The 24550-nt window shown below is 36.4% G+C and overlaps 1 protein-coding gene across 1 annotated transcript; it reads left to right on the forward strand.

Moving 5' to 3' along the window:
* Nucleotides 1–20489, forward strand: LOC129375267 (low-density lipoprotein receptor-like). The gene is made up of 13 exons (XM_055054233.1): nt 1–82; nt 1533–1667; nt 2843–3112; nt 5366–5494; nt 5722–5847; nt 8303–8474; nt 12406–12621; nt 13548–13666; nt 14993–15132; nt 15321–15462; nt 15560–15754; nt 16801–16961; nt 18429–20489. Exons 1-13 carry the CDS (start codon nt 22–24, stop codon nt 18462–18464), a joined length of 1902 nt encoding a protein of 633 aa, XP_054910208.1. The 5' UTR covers nt 1–21; the 3' UTR covers nt 18465–20489.
* The last annotated feature ends 4061 nt before the right edge of the window (nt 20490–24550 follow it).

A 24550-nucleotide genomic window follows, 5' to 3' on the forward strand; every position in this document is an offset into this window, starting at 1 on the left:
GCTGCTGAGGACGGGTCCGGCATGGGGCACCTTGGAGGCTCATTTCTGCTGATCGCTTTGCCCATTTTGCTTCATATTCGGGGTAAGAGGCATCAGTTATACATGCACGACAATCACAACAGATGTCTCCTTGTGCTCGTGTTTTTGCTCTGTGGATGGCGGACTGAAATGTGTCTGCAGGCGGTCGTGCTGTCGCTTCCTTACTGGCTTTGCTTCACACCTGCAGTAAACTCGTCCTGTTATTTGATCTCCAGGTGTCCGCTGCAGGAAATCAAACTTTCATTTCCAGAACGTGGCATGTGCATGATAGGACTTAAATTTGCATGGAATAAGTTTGAAATTTATTTTCATTTATTTTGGGGGTAAAAATCTAAATGTTAGTGGGAGCGGCTCTGCGTGCTGCGACCATCACAGTAAACTCCGAGTGAACGTCTGATAGTACAATTCATTAAAAAAATACTTTATTTATTCCAAATACAATATTGTCCTAATTCAAAATCATACAAGTATCTTCAGAAACTCATTGTGTGTTGTGAAGCTGTATGTATGTCCAGTAGCAGTCAGTCTTGGAGCAAATATGAATCTGTCTGGCCATGTGAAGAGAAAGCTGAGCAGAGAAATGTTGGAGTCGGGGATCTGATCCTTGTGATAGATGGAAGAATAGATATGAACGTCTTCCTCTATCTTTTTTTGATATGTTGTGCTACTGCCTCCTTTTCAACTCCTCTGGGATTTTGTTTCGAGTTGAAGTTTTAATGGAGCCTTTAAAATGCTAATTCCTCTGAATCCAGCTGGGAAAAATGCTTTTTAGGCTTTAATCATTTATGGGTAATTCACTAGTGACTCTTAAATATAGTTGTTATTCAGATGGTGCATTTCTGTCATCCCTCTGTACGTTAATGAAAAAGCTAAGAGAAAGTAGATATTAAAGAGCCAGTAACCTATAATTCTTAGAATTGTATGCATGACCATTTCAGTCCAAAACAATGTTACAATAACTTACCACAACCTCTCACTTTTTTCCAACTTTCACTTGGAAAAAAATGTGAAACAGTTTTTCATATTTTGTAGATATTTTTGAAATATAAGTGCTGGCAGCAAATTCTAAAATTTCTAATCAAGTCATGGCAAAATGTAACAAAGCAAGGTTGGTTTACAATCAGATTTAAATATAATTGATCTGATCAATATGTCATATTTAGCTTGATGGATCAGAAAAATACCATTTAAAATTATTTTAAAATTATGGAATGATTTCACACAAGTACGTCTAAATCCTCTTGTTTAGTTTACAAAACATAACACTGAAAAAGATATGTTTGGTTGTCAGTAAAGCTCCATTTTATGCAATCTGAGTGAAGTATTTCTTTATTTAAGTTGTTAGAAATAGGAGACAATTAAAATGAAACTGCATTTTAGTGATTTCAGTCAAACTCATTGTGTTTAACTCATTGTGTTTAACCCATTAAGCATCTTCTTGTCAGATAATTTGAACCATGACATTAAAACTGTGTTGCATTTGTGTGTTTCAGGTGCTGCATCTCACTCTTTACCTGCCTGTGACCAGCAGCTGGAGTTTACATGCGATGATGGATCGTGTTTATCAAAGCTGAAGTTGTGTGACGGCCACACAGACTGTGCTGATGGATCTGATGAGCACCATTGTGGTGAGTTCATGGTCTGCAGGGATTTTTAAATAACATAGAATAGGAAACCTCAGTCTTTCTAAGGAATAAATTTATGTGTAAAGCGATAGATTTAATACAAGGGATTTTAGTGCAAAAATCCAAACGTAGCACCAGAGTCATGAGATTCAGTCAATGCCTCGAATTCATAAAGTACAACTAATCTGCACTTAGTTCAAACAAGAGTTGTCGGGGACAGATTAGATAAAAGATGAATTCCCAGAATATTCCCAGCTTCTCCAAAGTCATTAGTGACATTTTAACCAAGCCCTCAAAGTCTAGCAGGCTCAAGGCTTTATTAGATTAATCTGATTATGGTGATAGGTTCAGTCTTACTGTTTTTTTTTTGTTTTTTTTTTAATAGTTCATTATTTTAAAAACACACACACAATACTTTCTAACATTTCTGCACATCATCTCTGAAAACCATTATGCTGAACTTTTAAACCTTAATGTGATTTTCCAGTTGCATGGCTGGCAAAGTGTTGCTCTTTCTTTGCAGCAAAGATCACTACACAGATACTGTTTGGGATTATTATGTTCTAATCCCTCTGAGGGCTTAGAACATGTGAGGCCTGAGTGCAAAGTTTCAGAGGAATCTCATGTAAAGTTCAACCCTTCAAACCTGCAGAGCAGAGCTCAACAGGAGGGAAACTTTCTTACACCTTCCAGGTGTTAAACATAAATACTGATATGTGTAAAGCCAGCAGGTTTGAATATCTGATCTACAGCGAGGAGCTCTAGGAGAACATAAAAACAAGTAGAATGGAAAAGTTTAGGAATATTTTCTATGTGAGAAAAAGATGGATCTATTTAGGCACAAACCGCAGAGTATGGTGGCTCCAGAGCTTAAAGGCTCTAAATAACTTTGACTAAAATTAGGAAAGAAGTAATCATTTTAAATATAGGTAAAATCACAAATTTAGATTTTAGCTATGTTTTATTTTGATAAATAATTGCATTGAATTTTCACAGTGACACTAAAAGTGCATGTAATACTATTTTAGATCCAGTTTAATTTTTGTTGAGAATATTTTTACAGAATCCCATATAAGATGTATAAAAAAGTTTTCTAAAGTGAACATTTATTTAAAAAAAAACACATTATAAGTTGGTTTTATTAAGTATATTTGTTCCTCTAAATGAAATCTATTCAGCTGAACAGCTGAACTGCACCCCTGGGTCTTTCTCCTGCGGGCCTACCGAGGCCTGCCTGCCCAGGAACAAGCTCTGTGATGGGTGGAACGATTGCAGAGATGGACGAGATGAAGCCCAGGACCTGTGCGGTTCAGTCCAGGCCTCTCCTCAGAAGTCCTCAGCTTGTGCAGCCTCAGAGTTTCGGTGTGGAGACGGAGCGTGCATCCGGCATGCATGGAGGTGTGACCACTCCTCGGACTGCTCTGACGGCAGCGATGAGGAAAGCTGTGGTAAGTGAGGCATCTGGATGTACATTGCACAGAAATTTACAAAATATTCACTTTGCAGAACCTTTTCTACTTTTTAAGTCAGAAAAACAACAGCAAAATATTTTGCCATTGGAAAAAAAATCAACTTCAGAGAATAAAGAAAAGAAAAAAAAAAACAACTCTCCACATGTAAATGTGTTGGCTCTACCAGTTCTGATTTATCCAAATGTTATTAATGGAGCCCTTGTAGAATTTTTAGTAGGGTTAAAATTCACCTCAAATAAAATATGAGGATAGGAAGAGGAGAAGAGTCTGGAAATGATGGAGACCTCAACAGTGGAACAGAAATTGGGCTTGTAAAATTCTAGCAAGTCATAAATCTTAAATTGGGCAAATCTTAACAACTTTGGTCTCCAAATGCTCATTAACCAAAAAGCAATAAGTTTGGTTAAACAAAAACTTTTTAACCAAACAAGAGGTTTGGTTAAAATGGCAGCTAGTCTTCAAAATGCCTTGTGGAAATAAGGATGTTGCTGTTTTGCTGACCACCAGCAGAGGGCAATCAAGTGATTCTTCTGATAACTGGCTTTGAGAACTTCAAGTATTAATAAGTTTATAAGTAAACTTATTAATGTTTAGCTATAAAGACTAAACATTTCAGGTGTGCATTTTTAAATGAATTCTTAAAGAATTACTGACTGGCTTCTGGTAATGGTTTAGAAACAGAATTGTTGCTGTCTGTTCGAAATGCACTTTGTTTGAGATCTACTTCTTGGTCTCAGATGGTAAAGACAGAAGTTACTGGAATTGACACCATAAATAAACAATAACTTCTCAGAAAATAACTTTTGTTGTCCCAGAAAGTGTGAATCCTCTGAAACAGATCTCTGTTGTCTGCTTGACTCTCTGCAGCCTTTTAACAGTTCTGGAGACAATAGGTTTTGGACTATATTTTTATTGTATTTCAGTCTATATGTCTATAATTATAAACAACAGAGATAACAAAAGCTAAGACTATTGCAAGTCATAGATACATCAGTATATTAGTTTGTTTTTTTTTTTTAACACTTTTAGCTCCTCTGATACCCTTTAAAACATTAATGTCAAATGTTCATGCAACACTCTTCCAGTAGAGTGTGACTCGCTCAGCCACAGGCATATATAACCCTATCACATGTGTGGCGTTGGTTGTGAATTTGGATAGTTATTTATATGTCAGCTTAAAGGCTGGTATGTAAAGCATGAAGATTGTTTGGTATGTGGTTATTTTTATGTTATGTTTAAAGCTGCTGTCATGGTATGTTTAAAAAAAATGAAAGTGCTTCAGTTGTAAAATAGAAACAAAGCATTTTAAAAAACACTTCATTAAAACAGAAACCCTCAGTTTCCCTCGGTTATTACAACAATATAAATATAAATGAACAATAACAACTTTAACTCATTGTTCATGAGTTTGGACAAAAATTTGTGCCAAGTGGGATTTTGTTTTGTCTGAATCTTAAGCTAAGTGGTGAAATTGCTCATTCGTATTGGGGGAGTTGTGATTTTTACATGTATTAAAGCAAACAAACAAAATTATTTGTTTGTTTGTTTTGTTGCCAAACCAAATCATTGTCTGCCAAGTTTAAAGAATAGTATAAACACATTTCCTAATGCTAAAACAGCAGAGCTTTGCATCCTGTGATGCAAAGGGCATCACAGGTTTAGGGTTGGAGATGCACCACAATCCATGTCGGGCACATCAATGCTGCAGGCATATCTGCTGGCTGTGCTGTTATCAAGGTATAAACATTTGGTAGGAAGGGATGGTGGAGATCAAGGAGCCGTATCAGCAGAAAAACCAGTTCTTGAACTTCCTGGCCCATCCCTTTCTTATCCTTTAAATGTTTTGCACATGACATTGAAAAGAGCTGCATATTGTTGATTTCTATGCTTGTGATTTAAAAAATATATATTTGTTGTGTATGTCTACTGAATGAACAGTAGAAGTTCCATTAAAAATTGTATTTGCCACAAATCACTAAACTTATGTATTAGAAAAAAGTCCAGATCTGTTTATAGAACACATACAAAAACAATGTCTGCTTCTCAAAGACTTAGAAAGGAGCTCAGAGATAAGAATGCATTAACCTTCATTGACAAAAAGATAAAACAAAATAGTCAGTGCCCGAATGAAAAATGTAAAAAAAACAAATTTGCAAATCTAGTGGAATGCAAGTTAGAAATGTTGAAGAGTATTGTTAAGAACGTTATTATCGGTGTTTGGTCTTGCAGATATCAGCAATCAGGATGAATGTCAGGACAATAACGGCGGCTGTTCCCATTACTGTTTGGACCAGCCCTTTGGTTTCCTTTGCCGTTGCCCGGACAACATGAAGCTGGTCGATGACAGCCGCTGTGAAGGTGAATGGCCTCAATTTATTTTGCTGCGGACAACACCGTCACTCTCAGCTTATGGCCAATACGGGTTCTGGACCTGTTCATTAATGTTTGCATGTTTATATCGTCTGGTTTTACTATGCAGCGTTCTGAGAAAAGTGCAGAATACTGTATGGTCACTCTCCTTATGTTTACTCAGTCATCGCTAATCGATGTCTGTTTGCCAAAAATATGTTTGCTTGATGTCATAGAAGTCGATGAGTGCCTGGGGAGTGACATCTGTGACCAGCTGTGCGTCCACAGAAACGGCAGCCTCACCTGTGAATGTCAAGAGGGCTACCACATGGACCCACGGACCAAAGAGTGCAAGGCCGAGGGTGAGGCCAGTCATTTCAATCAAAAACCACTGACGCCATTATAACCTGCATGTTTTTCATATACAACTCCCACAACACTTACTGGTCCGGAAGAGGATTAGAGTTATTAAGAATAATTCTGATTTCAATCTAAGATTTCCATAAAAGTTTATTTTTTTGTGATAAAACAATGATTTTCTCAGATGGTAAAGCTTTCCTTTCTTCTCGCCAAAGAGCATCCTATTCCTGTAAACCTGAAAATATTTCAGGTTTTCTTAAAGTGGCTTAAGAACTGCTTTGATGGCAGTTCTGGGTTTAGGGTTAACCAACAACCCGTCAGATTGACCTCTTTTCTTTATTACAGTCACAGCAGGCAATCAAAGGCAAATGACACTCATGTTAGAACAATAATTTTTTTACGGGGGAGTTTTATGTGTTTTTCAGGATCATGATCCCATTTTAGAGGACAATCAAGTCATATGTTCCCTTCAGTTGCTACAGAAATGGTTTATATATTAATCATGACTTAAAAGAAATTTAAGTCCAGTCTGTCAGGAGAATGGAAGCTCATTTTCCCTTTTAGCCAAATCATTATCCCCCTAAAAGACCAAACTTTAGTTTTCTTGCACATTTCTCTTTGAAATAGGTAATGTTCCATGTCTTCTAGCAATAATCCATGGGCTTTTGAAAGAGAAATTGGCCCACAGCATTAGAAATCCTTCACTGTGCGCAACAATTGAAAAGGGGAATTTCTTTTGACTTACTGATTGAATTTCTCGGAAATGTGATACAAAAACACGGAAGCTTTGCTTTGGGAAAAATGCCATCATGGTGTCATGTGTAGGATGGGAAACATTAACCAGGAGTGGCATTTTTGTAGTTCTGTCTCACACCACTGGCAATGGGTTATTGGGTCATCCTGGGGACAGATGGGTTTTCCTGATCAGCTTAGCCAACATTTCCTCTCAAATCTTGGTAAGATGCTCTGGCAAACCACAGCGCAGCACAGTGTTTCCCAACCCTGGTTGTCAAGGCACACTGCCCTGCATGTTGAAGGGGTTTCTTTGCAGGTGATTTCAGGTATTTACTGAACTCCACTCAGCTGAATCATGTAAAGCAGGGAAACAGATAAAACATACAGGGCATAAAACAACAGATAAAACATGACCAGGGTTGGGAAACAATGGCGTAGTGTTTAATCTTACGTTAAAAAATCAAGATTAAATGCAACTTTATCCTCAACTTATCTTAGTGCTACCTGCTATTATAATAGTCCTCTATCAATCCTCCAGCATGACATCACGGACAGTATCACCACAGGAAAAGCCTGGATCCTTGATGACAGGAACTCTGGGGTCTCTGCTTTAGTGTGGGAGGTTTGGGAGAGAGGCTGGGAAAGCTGGTTTTATAGCAGGAGTCCCTGCAGTGGAGACATAAATAAAAATCTTTCCTGACACCAATGTGCAGCCCGTGGTTAGCCGTGTACATCATTGCCCTCATAGTACAGTGAAAAAGAAAATAAGACAAACAACCCAAGACTTTAAGAGCACAACAATTTGGATTACAACACTTGCTGAAAGTAATGGGTTTGTGGTCTCATTGCTAAAACGCTTTTCCCACCCTCTTTTTCTCTCATCAGATTTCAGTTGTTTCTGAGGTGGTATCACTTCATTTTGTTTGTTCTAAGACTGAATTAGCATGAGCATATACCGGTACAGTTCTGGTCAGGGGTTTACAGGCACTTTTGTGCTTTTGATTTTAAAGTAAAATTACAGGAAACAAACAACGTCTTTGGATCCTCCCTTCATTTTAGGTTGAGGTTAGATTTTTGGAAAAACCATTCCAGAAGCCAATTTTTTTACATTTGAAAACCTATTATAACTGTGTTTGCTGTCTTTGTCTTGTTGAAAGACCCAGTTTTTGTGCTCAGCCCTATTGTACGTGGCCAAATATATTTCTAACACAACATTTCAATAAATTATGAAATCATGAAACAGTGAAGTCAAAAATTCAGTTCAGAAAATGAGGCTAAGTGACGGATTCATTACCCCCAGTTTGTTAAAGTTGTATTTATTTTCGTAAAATTTTTTTGATTCTCTTAAAGCTGATGAGAAGCAGAAATTCATCTTTTTATAGAAGCAGAATATCAAAATGTATTTTTAATAAAGGAATGATGTGCAGGGTAAAAAAAAGTCTGAAGATTTTTGTGAAAGACAGCTGGCTTAAGAAATATTTTAACATCTGCGCCTAATAAAGCAGTCAGGATGTCCGTGTAAATATAATCAGTCTGTTACTGATCATGTTTTTACCACTATTGCTAGATTCTGAAGCTTGTATAATTTTTATTGTTGTGCTGGTGTTGTTTTTTTCTATTATTATAAAGAAAATTGGGTTGAGCAAGAGAGGCTACAATGTTATCATTTTGTTTTGCTCAAATTAAACAAGGAAAATCTTAATAATTCTTTACATTTTCCAGGAAGTGAAGCTCAGCTGGTTTTCAGCTCTTCAAAAGGAATCCAAGTGAAAAATCTGATTAACAAGGAGTATTCGATACTGGTGCCTCATTCAGTGGGACATGGTCCAATAGCGGTCCTGACTTCCACCCATAATGCGTACTGGGCGGAATGGGGACGCAACTCCATATACAGGTAACAACTAGAGCTTTGCTCGGCATCTTTAACTTCATCCTGAATGTTTTTTCAGGTCAGATTGACATGAGAACTTCTCTATTGTGTGTTTGATCAGAACTGTTCAACTGGATTAATAAAACACTTATGGTTGATGGTGTTGAGCTATTTGAAAAGGTTTATATTCATGTTCATATGTCTTCAAATAAGTTAAAACAACACCACTAAGAAAAAATTTTAGCATTTTACGGTTCTTAAAATGAAGTTTTCTCTGTGCAGTGAGGGAACATTCTTTCGTTTTGCTTGTCATGCAATATGTGTGTGCTGTCAAACTCTGCCCTTCACTTACAACCTTCAGTCGATGCAAACTATTCTGTCCGTGCCTGTACAGAAAAAATGAGCCTTTGCATGCAGAATGATGCAGTGGAAAGTGGTTGGAAAAAAAAAAAAGATTTCCTGTGTGTGTGTGTGTTTCCCTTCAGGGTGTGAAATGTGTGTGTAAGCACATTTTGATGGCGGATAGCCCCCACATCTGTTCCCTCTCTCTCTTTCTTCAGCCAGTTGTTCCACAGAGCTTCTGGTTAGCTTCTTAATTGTTTTTGCTTTCTATTTTGGCGAACACAGACATGCTGCAAAGAAGAAAATCTGTGAAATTACATTCTTAGTTGAAGCTTGCATGCTTTTCAATCCTTTCTGACAATGTGCAACCCTGACACCTCATCTAAATAATCATGTTTAGCTTTGTACGATTGGAACAGGTACAAGCAAACCTTTCATTGTAATTTGTTTGTGTGTGTGTGTGTGGGTGTGTATGTGTGTGTGTGTGATTTTTAGGGCAGTTGGAGGGAATATATGAAAAACTAGCTAACAGAAGTCAAAACAATGTCATATTATCAGCATCTCGCATGGCATCCTGTTTCTTGACTTTTTAAATGAACCTGAATAAGATGAGTAAGAATCCTTCATTTATTCTTTTCATTTCAGTGTTGAAATCTGATCTTTACAACGTCAGATATTTTCTCTTTAAGTTGAGGATAAAATCGGTGTCGGCTGTTCTTGAGGAAAAATATAAACTGGCATAATATGTAAGCACACAGCCTCATGGACAAGATACAAATATGCACTATAAAATGAACAAATGCTTTGCAATCTCCAAAAGGAGAGTCCAGAGAAGAAAAAATTTCCATTTCAAGAAAACATTTCAAAATTTTTATTATTTTATTTTAAGAAAGAGGACATGCAAAATAAAACAAGAAATACTTCACCTTGAGTTTTTGTTCTGATTTGAATATTTTTTGGGAAATTCACATCCGATGTTCGTGTTTTGGAAAAATTTTAACCGTGTCGATAAATTAATAGATTCTGGAAGGAAAATATCAATGATATCAGCTAACAATTAATTCAGTAAAACATGCAAAAGAAAACAAAAGCATTGAAAAGAGTGAATATTCATAGGTTTTATTATGATGGTGGAGAGTTATGAAAGCCAAGGGAAAATGGCAAAAGACCAACATTTTAATCTACCATCAAACAGGCAAACAGAATTCAAATTTCCTGGGAAATAGAAAATGCGTTTTATTTATTTTATTTCTTTCTAAGTTTATCAGACACAACTTCCTGGTTGTTTCTGATAACCAGGAAGTTTGTCGTTTAAAGAAGGGACTTTCCCTTTGTCTGATGAAAATCTGTCAAACTAAAGAAGTGAACAAACAACATGTCTTTCAAAGTGAAAGAAATGTTGGAGATATTAAGATTTCCATCCAAGCATGCTCTTCAATGGAGCTGTACTAAGTACGGTACAAGTTCAAACAAACGCTTCATTTACTTCTGATGTGATTACTTGGGAAGCTGGGAATTACATCACAGTGAACTAAGTTGTTTATTTGTATGTGAGAAAGTAAGTTTGATTTGGTAAGTTTTAATGAACTGGCTAATGACGGAAAACAGTCCAGCCACGTATTTTCCTGCATTAGATCAACTAAAGCAACATGCAAAAAATACCAGTTGTGCATTCATTTGTGACTTAATGAAAACATTTCCCTTTTTCACAGATTATTCAATGTGAAGTTAACTGCTGGTTGTTAAGTAACCAGCAGTTTACCTGTTGACTGTTTGGAGCAGGAAAATTATGACTTCAAAGTAAAAATAGACGGAGATAAAAAGAGATGGAGGAAAAGACAGAAGTTTTTAATAAATTCCATTTACCTTACTCTGGGTCCGAGTTCTGATTGCACCTTTCCCGTTGTATTTATCCTTCCAAATTAAAATAATTCTGCCAAACTATTTAGACCTTGGTAGAATGTTTCAAATTTGCATCATAATTTGTCTTTTTAGAAACATGGCTTCGTATGTTTTGTAATAAGTCTAGAGAAATTTGAATCAGTCTGATGCTGTTTCATGATTTCTGGTTTAGATCACGTATCGAGTCTTGTTTATTATAGCTGTTCTTCTCTTTTAATCAATTTAAGGCTGAGTTAAATGGAAAAGAAATTCTGTTTTCATGCCTGAGTGAAAGAAGAGAGAAAATTTAGAGTAGCCAGTGACGAGAGTTTGTTCTACCAAAGACTAAAATGATTCAATTTCCTTGGACTAAAATGTGGGTTTTTCTCTACTGCAAATGCCTTTCTTGATTTATGGAAGTATTTTAAATGCTAATGTTCAAGATTTATTATCACCTAAAACCTCAGAGAAGTTAAAAACAAATCAACGGATCAAAAAGTCATGGCCCATTTTTGCTCTGTGTTTATTTGCAGGGTTTCCTGTCTGTTGATGCTGCATGTCTCCTCTGTAAGATAAATTCATAGATATAATGGAATGAGTTGATTTACTATCTTCGTCCTTCTTGTCCTGTGGAAATGTGGAACGTTTTGATCGGTCATGAACACTGACTTTTGTCTCCATAAGATTGTGTGGCGGTACTTATCTTACTGGGTTGGTTCGACTCACTGCTCAAGGCTGAAAAGTTTTAACGTCCTGGTAGAAAATGTTTGAGTTTTTACAAATGAAAGAGTAAAGTTTGATTTGAATATTAAGGCTCCTCTCTGTCTTGAAATTGGGTTTTGTGATGAGGATAGAGGGTGGAGAAAATGTGTTTTAATGAAATTAAAATGATTTATTTAATTCAGGTTCATTTTTGTCTTCAGACTTTAGCCAATCTATTATTTTTTGCTTTCATGGAGTTCTGAGGCCTGGAAGGTTTTCCAATCCTGTTTCATTGATATCCTTTGGATTGAACTGATTGCTGATTACACATGATTATGCAAAATATATACCGATACCCTTCAAATGATCAAGTCACTTCGTCAACACAATGACCTCTGCTGTTTTTCCTGTATGGTTGCTGGCAGAGTAATGTCTAACAGAGTCATTCATGCTCACACCTGGTTTCATCCCTTGTGAGTTCCTCCTTATTTTCACAACACACCGTTCTGGGCAGCCCCAACGCATGACATACTATGCTCCAGGCTCCGGGCCCAATTAGCAAGTACCTATCTACCTGCTAAGACACCAGAACACAATCACTCCACCAGAGAATTGATTTGGCGCATGCGCTGTTATGATGCTAACCAAGAAAGACCGAAGTGAAAATGTCCAACTGCCCAGATGAAAAATCTAAATACCTTTGGAAGAAATGTTTTATGGTCAGACAAGACAAAGGTTGAGCGATACATGTCATGCATGGTGGTGGTAATGGTATGTTCTGGGTTGCTTTGCAGCCATTTTTACAGATCGATTGCACAAAGTGGATGAGGAAAGACTGCCTCCAAATCTTTCAACTTTACCTAAGTTGAACAGCAAAAAAAAGTTCACATTTTTACATTAAAATTTAAGTTTTATTTTGAATAAAACATTTAATCTGCCTTATGTTGATGTTTGATATGACATTCATTCCTAAGATGAGTGTCCACAGATTTTTGATACAAGGTATATATTTTCACATTTTATCTTTCAGGATGTCAATAGATGAAAATACTAAGGAAGCCGTGCTGGTGTTGAAAGTTCAAAGTTCAGTGTCTGGGCTCGCTGTGGATTGGATTCACCAGCTTCTCTACTGGACCAGCGCTGAGGCAGGTTCACTTAATGTGGCGCTGCTGGATGGTTCGTTTCAACGTCAACTGATCGCCGGGCTCAACCAGCCCTCTGCGGTTGCTGTGAATCCTCTCCGAGGGTAAGACGATCAAAAATTTGAAACAAATGTTTTGTGTCATTAAAAGTAACATCAAATGGAGTCTTGATAAAATGTGAAAGAGGCATAATAAGGGAATATGTTTTAATATTTCCTCACAATAGGTTTTCTTACTGTATGAACAGAGGTAAAACAGATCTTGTATTGAGGGTTTTAGTTGCATTTTATGTCAAGTATCTTTTAACTCTTGACATACTTATTTTGAAATTTGAACTGTTCTTAATCAAATATACTTATGTACAGTAATGGCTGTCTAACATGTGAGTTGATATTAACTGTGGGATGGAACAACCTCAGAATGACTTATGAAAATTTTGTCTTGATAGGTCAAATTCGATTACCGCCTTTGTTGTCACTGTTTTTTGGGTGCTTTTCATTTTGTTCATTTACATCTAGTCAAAAAGAAACAAAAAATAATCTACATCTTCCTGAGGCTTTCACAGAACAACTCATGAAGCAAGTTGTTTGCTTCATAAGTTCATAAATAAATTGGATTTTATTTATGGCTATCGGAGTCTACTGGGCCAAATACAAGTTTATTGAAAACCTTTTTTTCTTTTTTTGTGAAAAAATTTATAGAGCCCATGTATTGCTTTTCCTAATACTTCATATTTTTCTACCACATAAAATCCCATTAGCACATGTTGAAGTTTATATTTGCAACCTAAGAAAATGTAAAATTTTTCAAGGCACTTTATCATCTAAACATTTTTTTGGATGTTTGTGCAGATATTTTCAGATGTACAAATGATGAATCTTTTAACACATTACTATCTGCAACATCAGTCAAATTAAACGCTGGCACTGACCTTACAAAGAACAATAGATGTGCTTTCCATAGATATTTTGCATAGATGTGGAAATGGGATTAAAAACAAGGAAATCTCTGAATATTTTTATTTTCCCAGCTTCCTCTTCTTGGCTCAGTGTGGCAGCACTCCAGTGATTGAGAGGATTACTCAAGATGGACAGACAAAACTTCCTTTGGTTACTTCTTTAATCCGCCGGCCTGTTGCCCTCTCTCTTGGTATGTTGGGAAATTAATCTATACAGATGAGCATGCAAATTATGTTACGTAATATAGTTGTGTGGTATAATATATTTGAAAATATAAGATATTTTCAAACATATGAAAAATATATTTCATCGTATAATATAACATATTTTCAAGTTTATAATATGATTTTATTACAAAATAATACATTTCCATCACAATCCACTCTTCTGATAAGAGCATGTAGCATTTTATATTAATAACATCACATTGTATTTTCTTGATTTTTTTATTTTTTATTTTTCAGCAGAGTCCTCCTGCCTGTGGAGGAGGACTGCATTTATCTATTTGCATGCATCTATTCATGCTTATCTGTATAGATGCATTTGCATGTTAAGCAATGAGCAAGTGCCTTCCTTGTTTAAATTTTGCATACCATTTGCGAGCACATTTTTTTCAAAAAGGTTTGAAAAATAGAAAAGTATGTTTCCTCTTTTCAACAGGAACAGCAGCAGTGTGAATTTGAACTTTATCATCAGAGGTTCAGTAGTTTATAGACCTGTCAAGTCATTCAGTCCTTCTAAATGCTGTTTTACCCTTTTGTGAAGTGAAAATTGTGTTATTATTTCTTTTGACAATTGTATTCAATTATTTTAGTCATTTAATATTAGTATTGTTCAGTCTGATAAAGTATGTAGGCCAAGAACCAGTCAGATATGTTTCCTGCTGACGTCTTTCTACAGTAGTCACGGCAGACTGATTAATGTCTCACCACAAGTACCAAAGCAAGGCGCCAAAGTTAACAGATAACAAAATACAGTTTAGGTAAATATAGTAAGATGAAATACGCCCTGAAGTCTAACAAATTTCTCCATTGAATGTCACAAGCTGAGAGTAACTACGAGGTCTGACAATGTTTTTGGTATGGAAAGTTGTTCCATTAACATCCTGATTTTTGTAAACTCATATTTTGAACAAGAAGATGTTCATCATCTAAATAATTAACTGACCTTTCAGTAAGGAAGAGGTTGCATCCTGTCCATCCTAGATTTTTCCCTCCACACCTTTAAAGTTGTTTTAATGCTTTAATGTTTTGCAGCTTCCATATTTTAAGATATAACCAAATTTCTTTCAGAAAACATTATTGAAAAAAAAAGACATTGGTTTTATAGAACACTGATGACTGACAACCTTTGTGGTTCAAATCAACACCTGGTCTATTGTTTAGATTTCAGTACCAAATCAGAAGATCTCTGGCCTCCTTGATTTAAATCAACACTTTAGAATAAATGTGTTTCACTCTGTACCTAAGTGAATGGTGGTGAATAAATACATGTTTATGAATGTTTTCCCCCTTAGATTTGCCTCGACAGTTGCTCTACTGGTTTGACCAGGGATTGAGGAGCATCTCCAGGATAGATCTTGAAGGCCGCCACCGTAAAACTGTGGTAGAATCCAATGGCTACCTGGACCGCTTATTTGGACTCGCAGTATTTGAGGTGCAAAAGTCAAAATTAGCATATGTTCACATTTCCATTTCAAGGCCACAGCTTTGAAATTTGCAGTATTAAACCACAAAAAAATATCAGACATACCCTTGTCGTTAGGGCTTGAACATTCTGTGCAATAAAATAAAAAACATTTCTGACTTGCCAGTTGACATCCATGTCTGCTCGTTCTTCGTCAGGGATCTTTATATTGGGGTGACGACGCTACACACTCCATATGTCGTGCCAACAAACACAATGGCAAAAATCTCCAGGTGATGATGTCAAACATCACCTTATCTGGCGGCTTGGTCATCGCTCATCCAGCGCTTCAACCAAAAGGTTGGACCAGTTACAACCTTCTAAAGAACCTTTATGTGTCTGCTTTTTGTTGACTTTTTAAAATAAAATCTCTAAATAATCATTTGCGTCTTCTTAGGAGCGGCTGCGTGTGGACGTCCCGGGACGGTGTGCCAACACGGATGTCTTATTAATCTGACATCAGAGAGGCAACAGTTCAGCTGTGACACTCGACAAACAAGACCCAATAAAACTCAAGTTCCTTCTATTGCTCGCTCTGTTCCTGCTTCAACTTTATCTGATCCAACGTTCGCTGGAATCCTGTCTCTTGTCAGTAAGTCATAACTCTTCCAAATATTTAATCGCAACTTCATCATGAGGAAGGAAAGTTCACAAACATTTGTTAAAGTCATGTGATTCGGTGCAGATTTAGTTAAAACAGCAAAAAGTTTAAAACCTTTACAATTCAGTATCTAATAGCTGAATTAGATGCTCTACATCAATTTGATGTAGAGCATTTTGAGGTCTGTCTGAAACTAAAAAGCCAACAATCAAAACTGTGATCAAAAATTTGATAAACATCTGCAGTCAGCGTGTTATTGTTTGTACCAATGATTGCAGCAGTCAGGCTAAGAATCAAGGCTGAAGTTGGAAAAAAAGCACAATTATCCTTTATCAAGCTTATAAAAACAGAGGGTTTCCTGGGTGTCCAGCCCCAGGCTTCAAGCGTTGGGATCCTCCCAGTTTCAGATACCGTGTCTCTGCCCCGACAGCCGATTCAAACAGTCTGACACAATCTCAAACATTATGACATCTCCTCAGCATGTCACAATGTTCTGGAGACGTCATTAGATTCAGGTGTGTTGAACTAGGCAACAAACTAAGAGCACAATCACACCTCCCCTGTTTAGCCCACTTTAATCAGATTCTGGTTTGCTTGCCTAGAAGGTCCAGCTCATTTGGGGAGGTTTGAATGTGTAATCGAACTCAGCGGATCAAAAACAGTGAACCCCTGTTCTGCCTGAACACCCACGTCGCAGTTCGGTTGATGTGAACTCTGTCGCAGTCCAATTCATATGAGTACCAAGAGGACCGGAAGACACACTAAAAGCAGGAAGTGGACTGTTGAAGGCTAGAAAACATTCTTAGTTTGAATGTTTCTCTTTACATCAAAAAGTTTGCACATCAATGGACATAATGAGTCTCTGTTGAGAAACGGTGTTTGAGAAACTTTATATGTTACAGCTCTGATGAGTAATGTTTGTGAACTCAGAGGACGTGGATGACATCATGCAGAAACTTTACATCAACGTCTCCGAGAGCCCTCTGCCAGGTTGGCACATCCTGCAGAGTTATGCTTGTTTCCTGTGTGTCTCCCAGTGCTTCTCAGCTTGCTGCTGGTGGGGATGGCTTGGTGGTGGTGGAGGGAAGAGGATCGTCCTTCGAGGTCTTTCACATTGCAGAACTTTTCTCTGAAAGAGTCCCAGAACCCACTCATCGATCAGGGGCCTCCTCTTGGTCATAACACGACTTTAGTCAAGGTAAGTTCAGGTGAAACACTTAGTAGTACACTGCTGTAGGAATGCATTTGCCTCATGTAGATTTCTTCTGTTTTCACTCCAAGTATTTCAGATTCAAAAAAACCCAAAACAAACTAATTGTAGTAACAGACATCATTAATCTGAGGTAATGCAAAACGGAGTTGTCAAACTATGATTCATTTAATAAGTTGGCTAAAACCTGTCAAAACTAATCTGGCCACCTTCTACCAGAAACAGCTGACGTCAATAATTGGCACTGAAACTTTTCACATCACTGGGAAAAGAAAATTTGGCTCACTGTTCTGCATGGAAAATTAATTCTTCCACACTGAAGAAGTTTTAAGGATTAGTGGCCTCTTTAAATCATGCCACTGTACCTCAACCAGACTAAAAGCCAGACTTTAAAATTGTTTGGACACATATGTTCCAAAATGTTCTCCTTTAGCCTTCCAAGTTGGAGTGAATTTGATCCTGATGTTTTTAAGATCGGAGCTTTAGTTGGTATTGCTTATTCAATATTTTTAGCCTACTTTATGTTGTTAGACAGGTTCACAGATGATGACTGCAGAACCAAATGATGGTTAATCCATAATTTCATAGGAGAGACTGTCTGCGCTAGCAATTTCACTGAAGTTATCTTTGATGTCAAAATTAGTTTGATCAGAAACAATCAACTGCAAACAAAAACAAAGTAATATTTGTGATATTCTTCTTGCAAACAGTAATTCTATTTGAATGGGTGTGTTTACATATTTGAACAAGGTTTAGCCTTTAAAAATTGTAGGAAATCTTTTATTCTCTTTTCAACTTAATTTTTTTTTAGAACATTTATACAGGTTTGTCAAAGACCACAAAGCTTTTTTATATGGTGACTTGATATATCAATGGTTTGCCATGAAAAATATATAAAAACAGGCCTTAAAATGGATAATGTAAAAGGAATGTTTCATAATTCTTTTCATAAATCTTTTTTCAAGTTTCTGTGTCATGGTCACCAATTGTTTGTGCTTCTTCAACGAGTAAAAGCTACTTCTTCTGTAACCACATGACAAATGGGTACTTCCTCTTCACAAAACCAGAACAGCAACCATGTACAACACCACCAGTTGTCAATATAAACTGTTGTGCAGAGAGCGTGAAAATGCTTTGACCTTTTGTCTCTTATATGCTTTTGCTTTTCTCTTCCGTTTTGCAGTTCCTGTGATTTATTTTTGTAAAAAAGGTTCACATGGTAAAAGCATAAGCTCAAACAGCATTTAATTTAGATTTATAACATAACTTTCAATAGTAACTAAAGCTAAACCTTTTAGACTAAGTTCAAAAACGTCTGAATATTTTATCCTTTTCATTATTCCATGTTATCACTCATGAATTAAGCTCTTGTGGTTGTTTCACACTTGCAGCTTCTCAGACTCATTTTGTGATTTCCAGTGAGTTCAGTAAATAACGTGGCTCCCATTCCGACAGGAAACTCCTCTCAGGCTGGATTTGAACTCTGACTGAAGGTGCAGCGCCAGCAGACAGCTGGCTGTGCCCCTCCTGCTGATTTTTCATCATGGCAATAATGTTTCATTATTGCCATGACACTCCCAGACTTTCAGGCTGTCGTTTCCCAGCATCATTTGGGTGTGAACATCGTAGAAGTAATGACATGAATGTCTGAGGTCTGGCAGATGTGGTGGCCCGCCATCATTACTTGGTTCCCTCAGTTTGATGGGTAATAACTTTAAATTAAATTCTTTTGGATTTCTGCTGTTGATGTTTATGATTCACTCTGAGAGCCTTTGTGCACAAATGGTCAACAGAATATCAAATTATTAGCAAGGCAACACATTTATTAGGTTAAGAGTTGCAACCTGAGACTCTTTGACATCTAGAAGAAATAGGAACTCATAATTAAAGTAATTGGGTACCTGAATGTTAGAATGGACCACAGTTTTCTCGGATCAGATTTTCTAGTATATTGTGTGAAGATGCTGGGGTGTTGAATTACTGAGAGGGTTTGGTCAAGTTGTTTTTGTTTTTCAGAGAGTTAAAGAACAGTACATGCAATATATTTAAGTGCACTTTGTCCTTGGGCATTTAATAGGATTATAAACATAAGTATTAAAGAGTAAATTGGGAGGTAACTTAATAGTTTTCTTGAGTAAAACAATTGTTCTTTTGGTTTGCTCTTATTACCATCAGCTCTGTGGATGTACTGTGACCTACCTGCTGCCCAATGAGTACTTGACTAATTTAAAATATGCATTATTGTTTTAAGTTCTGAAGACAAAATGCGCAAATTAAATCTAAACTGTCAAAAGGTAGAAAAAAAGCCCCTGATTTCATTGAGTCCAATCAAATATTGTCACATTCCTTTTTTTCCCGTTATTGAGTTGAGATTTTGGTTTCTGATCACATTAAAACACTGAGCTTAAACTTCAAGTGGCCTCTTTACATAAAAAGATTTATTCTGCCTGAACACTGAAAGGAAATATTCCTGCATTCCAGTTCAGTTTTATGTAAAACGGCAGGATTTAATCTTCTCTACCTTCAGTGCCTTGGATCATTTGATCTCTAAACACACAATGCAAAAGGGTAAAAATCTGAAGTGTATGACATGCTTCTATATTCAACCCCTCTAGTCTGGTGCTCTTAAATACACATTAAATCCACCTGTATGTAAAATACAGCTGTTCTGTTAGACCTGAAGTTGTACCTCAAAGTCCTTTCCACAGTTTTCCACAGATTCCCAACTGAATTTAGTTCTGGACTTTGACTAGACCATTGACACATAAATATGCTTTGATCTCCTCCCAGTCTGATGTCTTCTGTAATTGTTACAGGTTTTTTTTTTTAATATAATTTCATCAATACCAGTTATTAATTGGATAATTTAAAAAATATGTAGCAGTGTCAGAATACAGGGGATCAATACGAATGTTTTTTAAAAAGCACTGAAAACTGCATTATATTCCTTCCTCTTCATGTAAAATCCATGTTTTTGGTTATAATGGTTGTGTTTATAATAAGATCAAATTTGAAACATTTTCAAGGGTTTGTGCAAGCAACTGTATAAGTATTATTTAATTTTTCTGTTTTTTCAATTGTACCATGAATATTTTGCCAGCATTTCTTTGGAATGAATAAATAAAAGCATCGTTACGTTTTTTTTTTTTTTTTGGTGCAAATGGTGTGGGTAAAGCGATGAGGGTTTCTTTGACCTATAATTTGCTTTCAGAGCTCTTATTGTGAAATGGGAACACGTTTTTTTTTTTTTTTTTTACATTTCTGTGTTTGAATTCCTGACAGTTTATTTAAGTCTTTTATTCTTGTGCAAATCTCATTGACATTTAGTCACACCTTCAGGACAGACGTTTGAGAGATAATGCGGTAACTGTGCTTTTGTGTTCTACGGTTTGTATTTAAGGAAGGGTTTATTTATTTTGGGTGGAATTTCATATGTTGCAAAAGTTTATTTGTACTTGGTACGACACTGCTGATGCTGTATTAGATGAACCCAATAAATTCATGTTTTGGGTCTTATCAGTTCTTTCACTTTGATCGTCTCCTTTCTGAGATCTCATTTTTTATGTTTATAAAAACACACTTGTAATGAACTATTTCTTCCTTTATCACATCTGTGACATAGCAAACACAGCTTTGTGAATTTAATATCTTGGGTAAAGTGACACACCTGCTTCAAGCCTTATGTAAACTGAGATCAGCTGAACAAATTAACATTCAAGTCCTTTTGTTCCAGAACATCAGCTTCTTTCAATACATGCTCAATGACCCTTTTTACTATGTTCATTCAAACAACACAGCAAGCCCTGCATCAATGAATCCCATTCTTTAATTATATGTAATGCTCCAAAAATAAAAACTACTTAAGGACTGAAATTATCTCCTTCTTCTTACATCATCTTATTTTCCATTTATGTTACTCTCATGTTGAGATTATTTTTATGGTTCACCATAATTTTCTAAGAAAATGTATGATTTGTTGGATTATTTGGTTTTGTAAGGAAAAAGACTAAATAATTGTGTGTTATTCCCTGATTCCCTGAACTGTAAAGCTAAGTTTGCACTGAACTGGTTTCACAATGTCCTCTCAGTCTTGATATGTAGCATGTTGCACATATCTCAGAGAAACCGCAATTCCATCTTGCATTCTCAAATGCTTACCTCATTACTCCCTGTGGAAAGTGACGCATATCCATTTTGGACTTTTTTTCATTCTCAAAAATTCAGGGTCCTCCTCAATACTATTGTTTTGTCTCTTTAGGGGCTCTCTTAAGAAATGAAGAGACTGTTGTTTCTTGTCATTCTCTGGAGATCTTCTAAAAAGTGACCCCACCTGTCACTTTTCCAGTGATCACCATTTTCAGTATAAATACTCCCTTTACTTTGTTCACTGTCAGATCTTTCTGTTATTTTTATCTTCTGTTTTCAGTCAGTGCAACATATTTAATTTTCTGGTGTTTTACATCCACTTTTCTATTTTCTATTGTTTTCTCTCAGGGCTTTTTTTCACTTAAGTTTTTTATTTTTTTTACATGCCATCTTCAATATATTTGCATTTTTTGTTCTTTGAAACCCTCTTAGAACATTGATACTAACTGAGAAGATGCCTGCATTCACTCCCTCTGCAATACATAAACTTATGCTCTTATGTTTTCCACTTTGTCTCTAGATTTTCTAACTGTATTTTTGGAAAAAAAAAAAAAAAAACTCAGCATAATAAAACATGAGTTTCCAGCTCCAGTCTTGCCAGTTTTTGATGTTTCTGCTCAATCACAGCTGTTTCAAATAATCCAGCTACCTGGTTAGCATGCTATAAAGTTCTGCAGCGGCTGTTAATGACCCACCATTTGGTTCAGGTGCGTTGAATCAGGGATGGAACTAAAAACGTACATGAAACCATCCCTGGAGGACTGACTTTGGATATCAAGTCAGTGTAATACTCACACTCTCTTTCTCCCATTCCACCTTCAGTCATCTTGTCCTGCTTATTTGGACCTCTTCAAACATATGTGGTCTGTGTTATTAAGGCTCTTTTAGTAGCTATATCATCTTAACTATGAAAGTCAGGTGGAAGGAAAAACTGTTGGAACAAATGAAACAGGGATAATCACAACCTTTGTGAAACAAAGACTATTAGACATTTTGGTGATACTCCAGAAGGTGTGAACTGTGTCTACTTCAAAAACCACCACACACAGATGTGCCCAGGATGTGAGCTACAACCATTGTGTTGATGTTTTAGGTCACACCTGACCTGGACTAAATACAAAATGTAGAGGAGAGTTGTCTAATATTATACTAAAAATTACTTTTTTCATTTAATTTGATGTTTCTACAGTTCCTCAAACCATTGAGGATCAGAGGAACTACATCTGCTAGTGTTGTCCCACTTTATTCAGTCCAAAGACACATACATTTTCATCAGGAACTGCATGTGTAGTTACAGCGGGGGTTATTTGATATTCCAGATATTCCAACTTATGCCACAAATGGCATAAGTTGTTTAACGGCAATATCGGGTGACACTGTGCTGGACTCAACACCTGACTAAAAAAAGCACTAAGGAGTGTTGACAAGAGAAAGATAAACTCTTGAGCCAGCATTAACATAATCAGATATTTTCAAACATCTGGGTTTATTGAACACGTCAGAAGAGCCATCATCTCTATGCCAAACTGGATTGATATAATGATTTATACAACATTACATGGACATACTTCTCAATATGCACACATTTCTGTTTTAAAAGTCTGTTTGAGAATAATATAAAACATTTTTAGAGACTCTGAACTTTGGGTTTTCATTTGGCTGAAAGTTATAATCATCAAAATAAATAAATAAATACAATTTTTTGATGGGTTGCTTCTCAAGTTGTACTTTTGACTTCACCCTGTTCATTTTATTTTTGCTTTTCTTTAGATAAGTGTTTACCTAATTCTCTTCAGCTTCCTTCTCTTTCTCAGTCTGATCCAAATCAACCACCATTCTTTTGTCTGTAATCAGCTTCTCTTTGCTACTTTCTCTTCATTCTCCACACAGCTGGGATTCTCCTGTTCTCTTTCACCTGCTGCAGTTCCCAGACTTTACCACAACATGCCACCTGTACATCATTTTATTGAAATCTCCCAAGTAAATCTCTCCTGTTGACTCTGCCAACTATTCAGCATTCTGACAATTCTGTCTGTAATGAATCTAAATGATTTCCTTTTTATGCCTAAGAGGTTCATTAAACTCTCAAACAACCAGATTTACTCCGATGTGTTCATTATTGATTTAATAGAAGTAAAAGATGCATAAGCCGTCTTTTACTTCTTTTACTGTTGATTCTAACATTAAGTAATGTTAGATTCAACATGACCTAATGTAACCTAATGTTTGATCAAACATTAGGTTACATCTAATCTAATGTTTGATCAGACATTAGATTGTTTTATCAAAACATTAGATTAAAACAAATCTAATGTTTGATCAAACATGAGATTAGGTAATGTTAGAATCAAACTGTTTTAGTTTTTATTTAACTTTCTTATTCCAGGAATGATTAGCTTAAATTCCCCCACAAAGAGTTTCCTGTAAAGCTTCAATAAATCTATAATCTCCAGATAAAAGTACAATCTATGCTTTGGTTTACGTTATCTGCAGGCTGAAAGGTCAGAATGTTGCCTAAATGTTTTCACTTTTGTACAATTTGTGTAATTACTCACTTTTGTGTTCAACTGTCTCTGAACTTATGGCCATTGTATTGTTCCAGAAATAAAGTATTGGTTTTTGTCCCTCTCTTTCGATCAATACGTACAAGCATTTGAAGAAGGCCTTTTTTTTAATCAAATACTTGCCATTAAACATTAATTGAATGCCTTTATCTAACACAAGATAATCTATTATTATGGGAGTGCTGATGCAACGCTGTCCCTGCACAAAGGGACATATTCTGGAGCCGCTGTCCCTGTACAAAGGGACATATTCTGGAGCCGCTGTCCCTGTACAAAGGGACATATTCTGGAGCCGCTGTCCCTGTACAAAGGGACATATTCTGGAGCCGCTGTCCCTGTACAAAGGGACATATTCTGGAGCCGCTGTCCCTACAAAGGGACATATTCTGGAGCCGCTGTCCCTGTACAAAGGGACATATTCTGGAGCCGCTGTCCCTGTACAAAGGGACAGCGTTGCAACATGTGATCATGTTTCACAATAACTTCATTGTTTCTTTCTGACCAAAAATTTATTTATTTCACAAAAAAAGTAAAAACAGAAAATAAACTAGACTGTGAAGTCATACTGTTTTCCTGGGCGATTTCCAGTAATGCTGTTGTAAGCTTTCCCAAAATTCTTCAGCTGTCTCTCTTAGCTTCAGATAACAGAAGCATTGAAAATGTACAGAAGCCCAGAGGAAAGACCCTGGCTGTCACAATAGTTTTTTGAAACTTTATTTCTTCAGTAGGATTCAAACCCTTCTTCAGGAAATGTGCGTGAACTGACTGAAGACAGTGAATAGAAGGTCCATATTATCTACCCCAAAACCACAGCAGGAGCACCAGGTAGTCAAGGCCATTTTACACTAATGATTATCTTTTGAGAGA

This window comes from Poeciliopsis prolifica, unplaced genomic scaffold, assembly GCF_027474105.1.
Source record: "Poeciliopsis prolifica strain line A6 unplaced genomic scaffold, Auburn_PproV2 SCAFFOLD002, whole genome shotgun sequence".
NCBI classification, from domain to species: Eukaryota; Metazoa; Chordata; class Actinopteri; order Cyprinodontiformes; family Poeciliidae; genus Poeciliopsis; species Poeciliopsis prolifica.